The sequence below is a fragment of the Corapipo altera genome, unplaced genomic scaffold (assembly GCF_003945725.1).
Source record: "Corapipo altera isolate COAL_440 unplaced genomic scaffold, ASM394572v1 171, whole genome shotgun sequence".
NCBI lineage: Eukaryota > Metazoa > Chordata > Aves > Passeriformes > Pipridae > Corapipo > Corapipo altera.
The window spans coordinates 818024-824023 of record NW_020884972.1 but is presented as its reverse complement, the minus strand read 5'-3'; the positions used below and the strand labels follow the sequence as shown (position 1 = coordinate 824023).

General features: G+C 49.7%; 1 protein-coding gene across 3 annotated transcripts in view; it reads right to left on the bottom strand.

The window, feature by feature from the left end:
* Positions 1–6000, bottom strand: part of DPYSL2 (dihydropyrimidinase like 2) — a 59078-nt gene that overhangs the window by 7432 nt on the left and 45646 nt on the right. For all 3 annotated transcript variants that reach the window (XM_027665206.1, XM_027665207.1, XM_027665208.1), the window contains exons 10-13: positions 3946–4102; positions 3657–3798; positions 3315–3485; positions 18–197 (exon numbers count right to left, since the gene is read on the bottom strand). In XM_027665206.1, coding sequence (XP_027521007.1) covers positions 18–197; positions 3315–3485; positions 3657–3798; positions 3946–4102 — 650 coding nt within the window. The remainder of the gene's footprint in view (positions 1–17; positions 198–3314; positions 3486–3656; positions 3799–3945; positions 4103–6000) is intronic.

Sequence of the window (6000 nt, the reverse complement as noted above, 5' to 3'; positions counted from 1 at the left end):
TCCCAGCCCTCACTCACCCTGCTCCGGGCTTTGATGCGCTTGTACACGAAGTCTGGGAAGGGTTTCCTGGGGATGTACCGCCCCGAGCCCTCGGTGACGTGCAGGTTGCCGTCCTCCAGCACGATCTTGCCCTGGCTGATGACCACCAGGGGAGAGCCACGGCACTCCATGCCCTCGAAGATGTTGTACTCCAGGGACTGCAACACAGGAGGACAGCAGGTCAGGCAAACACATCCCCCAGCAGAGCTGGGCTGGCAGCAGCAATCACTGCTCACAATAATTGCCTCAGTTCTAAGGGCAGGTGGAAGCAAACTCAGCTTTGACCCGAGCTGTGCATGCTGTGATTTCTAGGATGTCATACAGGCTGGTCTTAATCAGCCTGAAATTAGTTAGGATTTATTAAGGCAAAATTTCCTTTGCAACAAGATTCATAAAGAATCCCAGAATGGTTTGGGTTGGAAGGCACCTTAAAGATCATCTCATGGGCAGGGACACCTTCTGCTAGCTCAGGTTGCTCCTACCTGGCTTGGACACTTCCAGGGATCCAGGAGCAGCCGCAGCTTCTCTGGGAATTCCATCCCAGCCCCTCCTCACCCTCCCAGGGAGGAATTCCTTCCCAATATCCCACATAAAACTATATGACAGCCACAGGGCAAGAGGAAAAACCTCTCTGTTTAAATGCATTTAGGCACCTCTCTCCTGTGAACTGCAGGGGATTTAGGAGCCCAATAAAGCTTCATATTAAAAATAATGATCATTCTGAAAATCTGTATTTCAAAACCAAGTTTTGGTCGATGGCTCAGGGGCCAGGACAATCTTGTTTTACTCTAATGGGATTGCTCATCCTCAGTTAACAGGATTGGAAACATCACACCAAGGAAAAAAGGGAAGTTTTAAAGGAATCACTGCAAATGTCACACCCGTGGAGCCTCCCGGAAGGAGATGCAACCACGTTCTGTGGGGACTGTTACTCTAGTGACCATCTGAGTCAAATCCAGGACTTTTTTACTGAGTTAATGATGGAGTTTGCCCTTGAAGTGTGTTATAAGTGTGGACAGACTTGACTGCAGCTGTACAATGAGCCAGGACAGCGGTTAAACCGCCCCTGAACTGGGTCCAGCCTGAAAAAACTTGTGGTGGCAAAGGAGGAGGCTTGGTCAGGAGCTTATGGATTAGGCTGGTTCCAAGAACAACACCATCTCCCTCTCTAGCTCCCAAGGTTTCCTTGCCAGAGAGTGGCAAGAGCAGTGTGAATTCTTGGGAAATATCTGTAACTTGCTTGAACATTTAAAAAAGTAACAATCATCCAAGGCCACATAATGACTGGGGCTCCCTGTGCCACAGCACCCTGTGCCTGCTCTCAAAGGGCCTTTTGTTCCAGACCTGACCAACCCAGGACTCCTGGACTCCAAAGGCATCACTTGTATCACTTTCTCTTCTAACACAAGGCATTTGTGCAGCATGAGATACGAAAAAATGCAGAACCACGGAATTATCTAGGTTGGAAAAGATCTGCCAGCCCATCGAGTCCAACCTGTGCCTGATCCCCACCTTGTCCCCCAGCCCAGAGCACTGAGTGCCATTCCTTGGACACCTCCAGGGGTGGGGACTCCACCACCTCCCTGGACAGCCCCTTCCAAAGTTTAAACACCCTTTCTGTGAAGAAATTCCTCCTGATGTCCAACCTAAACCTCTCCAGACCCTTCAGGGGTGATGCCAGGTACAACACCAGGGGCAGAGGTCAGAGATGGATTTGCAAAAAAGAAAAAGCTGTGATTCCTCAGACAGCCCTTCAAGCTCTTGGAAACAAGGCCCTTCACTCTCCCTGGTGCTGCCCCACTTTAAGGCTGCAGCCTTTGGCCACAGCTGATCTCTCACATGCTGTCAGAGCTTTGGGGGGTCTGCAGACAGAAGTATTTCTGAATGGAGCTGCTTCTCCCTCAGCCTCACCCAGATCCGTGTCTAAATCACAGAGTGAATCCTGACTGCACCGGGGCACATTCACAGGAGAGAAAGTCTCTGAGTTCTGTGCTGGGAGATGTGAACAGCTCAGGACATTCCCTAAAGACAACAGCCATTAAAGAGCAATGATTTTCAAACACTCCACCCACCCAGCTACTCTCCGACCCATTCCTAAGCACAAAACCAGGTTCAGAGCACTAAATTTGGCACCTAAAAGCAGTGACTGCCTGGGCTCCCTCCTCTCTAAGTCATTCCTCTCCAGACTGGAAGGAGTCTGGAAGCACCTCTGAGGTGCCTGAAGTGACCAGACTCCTGGAATTCCTGTCAGAAGCCTAAGCAGAGGCAGGATGAAGCCAGGCCATCTGTGACCAATTCTGACACTGAGTTCAGTCACAGGGAAGTGAACCAAACCTTTTAAAAAAAAAAACAAAAAAAAAGTTTCTTTGTGAATGTGCCCAGGGACCCAAGTGTGGAAGAAAATGTTGCTCCTTTAGCTCCAGAGTGAATGAAAGCATTCACGGGGAAAAAAGAACAAGGAGGTTTTTTCCAGGGAAACATTCCATAGGTTCATGGCCAGCAGGGAAACAAGTTGTCAACAAATGCAAACAGTGGCTGCTTTCTCTGAGCCAGGGCTCCAATGTCACGGGGAGACTCCAACCAGCCCCTTGCACTGGGAATGCTCTGTGGATTCCCACAGCCTGGGACAGCTTTTGCACTCCAGGGGCCAGGTCTGAGGTGTGGACACAGCAAATTGTGCCTCTAAGTGGCACCACAAAGCTGCAGAAGAACCAAGGGGAAGGTCTGGTTCGTTTGGGTGCTGCCTTGGACCTCCCTGTGCCAACTAACCTGTGAAGTCATGACTCCACACATCAGGACATGCTGTGAATCCACTCAGACACTGGGGCTGGGTCAGATCTCCAGCACAGGTGTCCATGAGCTGACAAACCTTCACTGACCCCAACCAGAAAAGGCATTATTTTCTCTTTTATAGAAAAGGAAAAAAACTCCCTTTTCCACTGCTAGAGAGCCCGGAAGTCACAAACAACACACTGTCCTAAGAGGCCTTTTGACATCTTAGAAGATTTAAAAGCTTTCTGTGTGCTCAGATCCAAGCATCCAACGCTCAGAAAGACCAGACAAGCCCTTTGCTCCAGGGGAATCTCTGGGTATTCATGTGATTTCACATTTGGGCTCACCCTGCTCCACACAACAGAGTGTGAGAGCAGAGAGGGTTTGGGGCACGGAGAGAACAAGCCCTGAGCTGTCACAAGCTCTAGTTTTTGGCAGCACAGCCTGGCACTGAAGAAGAGGGGAGGAAAGGAGCAGCAGGACAGTGCAGGAGGTGTCCTTACTATGTTGTGGGTCTTGGCAGAGATTGTCTTGACACTGTCGGGGTCCCAGATGACCAGGTCGGCGTCGGAGCCCACGGCGATGCGGCCCTTCCGCGGGTACAGGTTGAAGATTTTGGCTGCATTTGTGCTGGTCACAGCCACAAACTGGTTCTCATCCATCTTGCCAGTCACCTGGGGAAAGAGCAGAGGAGCCACTGCATGAGCAAGGTGAGGACCACTCCAAAAAAAAAGGGGGGGAAAACTCAAGTGGAAGGACCGTAACGAGCGTCTGGGGGAGATCACAACAACCTCCTGCAGCTCTGCCACCTCTGAACCCGTGACATGGTGACATGGGTGACATACCACGGCCTTATCCCAGATGATGGACATCCTCTCTTCAGTCCCATTGGTTCCCTCAGGGATCAGGGTGAAGTTGTCCTTCCCAACAGCTTTCTGAGCAGTGTTGAAGGTGCAGTGGGCACTGCCGGTCACTTGGAGGTCTCCACTGGAAAGGATAAAAATAGGCATTTAAGACATTTGATTGTCACAGGTTTACTCCTAAAGGCAAAACAGCTTTTTGCTTGTTGGTAACAACAGCTATTTTCTCACCCTCTTGTCTCCCAGCTGGATGAACACAGAGAGCTCTACTCACCAGGACAGTAGTGAGTTGAGAAAATCAGGAGTGGTTGGGTCAGGACTCAGTGGTGGGGATGTAACAAAAGCTGCTGCCTTTGCCCAGTTCTTGCTCCAGTAATGGGATCCATCAGTCCCCAAGCTGGCTGTGATGGGCTCTCCATACACCACAGTGCCTACAGGACAGGGACACACACAAACCCACTGTGAGCACCAAGGAAGGGGCATCTCCAGCCTGGATCCAGGCAAAAATTATCCTTCTGAGGGAGGACAAGGTGGGCAGGCTGTGCCACCACCACAAGCTGCAGGGTTGGAAGTAATCATAAAGATAATAATAAAGATATTGCTTCTGATCAGAGCCTGGAGCAGCAAAATGTGCACAAACCTTTACACAACTGCTAAGATTGGCACTGATTAATTTGGCTTGAAAGGGTTAGTGTAAAGATTCATTTTACTGTTTATATTCATTTATTTGTTTATCCTGGACCAAGAACATTATGAAAGAGGCTGAGGGGAACTGTAAGGGCGTGAGGAGATCCAGTCTGATCTAGAAGAGATGTGGAAGAAAAAGAATGAAAAAAAATAAGCCTGTAACACTTTTATAAATTCCTATGTACAAAAGATCTTCTAACAAGGCTGGGTTTCTTGGAGCAGGGTCTGTGCATAGAAAACTCCTCTCAGGAAAGTTTCCTGTGTGTGCAGAGGGGAAATATTGGTGCTCCTGGTTCACAAATTCAGCTCAGGGAACCGAGTGATTCCCTCACAGTAAACCTGTGGCACAACTAGGAAATGAAACTGGATCTTGTGACCCTGCTCAGTGCCCTCCCCACCAGTGCATCCTTCCTGCTCATTAATGGTTTGGGAACCACATGAAGGAAGAGCCCTCGAGGCCAGGACCCTTTGGAATGCACCATCTGCACACCAAGCACATGCAAGATGCTGCAACTTCAAAAGCAGCACGAGCTGGCAGCCCCAGGGATCTGCTCACCAAATGCAACCCTCCCCAAATCTGTCCTGTGCCCACCCACCTGCCTGCTGAGCTCTCCACGGGCCTGGAGCTGCCTGCAGGAGATGTGGGCAGTGCAGACACCAACCCTGAATCCTTCAGGCAGAGAAGATGGGCAAAGGCAAGCCCAGAATTGGGGTCTTAGACCTCTCCACACAGAGTGAAAATATACATATATTTATTTCACTGCACTGCCAGAGCTACTGTTATGTCTGTGAGGTCTTAAACTAGCTGGGAAAGAGTCCATTAGCTGAGGCAAAATGATGAACTGGCTTCATGCTGCTGCCAGGGCCCCACTGACACAGGAGGTGCAGGAACAGCCTTTGTCAGAGGGTTTCCAGCAGCAGAGGAAGAGGCTTTTCTGACATCACTGGCCACAAATAGGGTTCTGAAATCAGAATAAAGCAAAACACACGCTGGCTATTAACGGCAGGCCTGTTGTGGGCCAGGACATTGGGGGGATTGTTCTGCAGGGAGTGATGTTTTGAGCTCCCAGATTTGCCAGCAACACAGTCTGCAGGGAATCTCCTCCATACAAATGCCACTGGGAACATCTGGCTTTAAATAACATTCGTTCTTTTCCATTCAGCAAATCAATTCTGGCTTGTTTTCGCCTTGGACAGTCTTCAGTTATGTTTCCTCTGTTGCCTGGGAGGGCAAGGCTTGTGTGTGTGGCCCTCCTGGGCTACTGCACAGCATTTAAATTGAATTATTTAAATAAAGGAACAGAGAATGGTGCACCATCTATACCCCAATTTCTCCTTATAAGGAGAAAACACAATTTGAAGGAGAACTTTGTGTTCTAGCTCAGGAGTCTGAGTGAAGTGAGTGCCGTGGGTCATTCATCTGGGAGAATCCCAGCACCTTTCACAGGCAGGACAACATCCAGCTGAGCCAGGTTGTGTTTTATGGCTTCTGTGACCTCATCCCAATGCCCCACTCTACTTGTAGCTGGTCAGGGGTCAGCACCAAGAAGGTGGTTTTTTGTGATGCTCCCCCTCCACGGTGCCTATGCCTCCAGTGTTTTATCTGGAAAAGGGAAGGGATGCTCCCCTGGCCCACAGGATT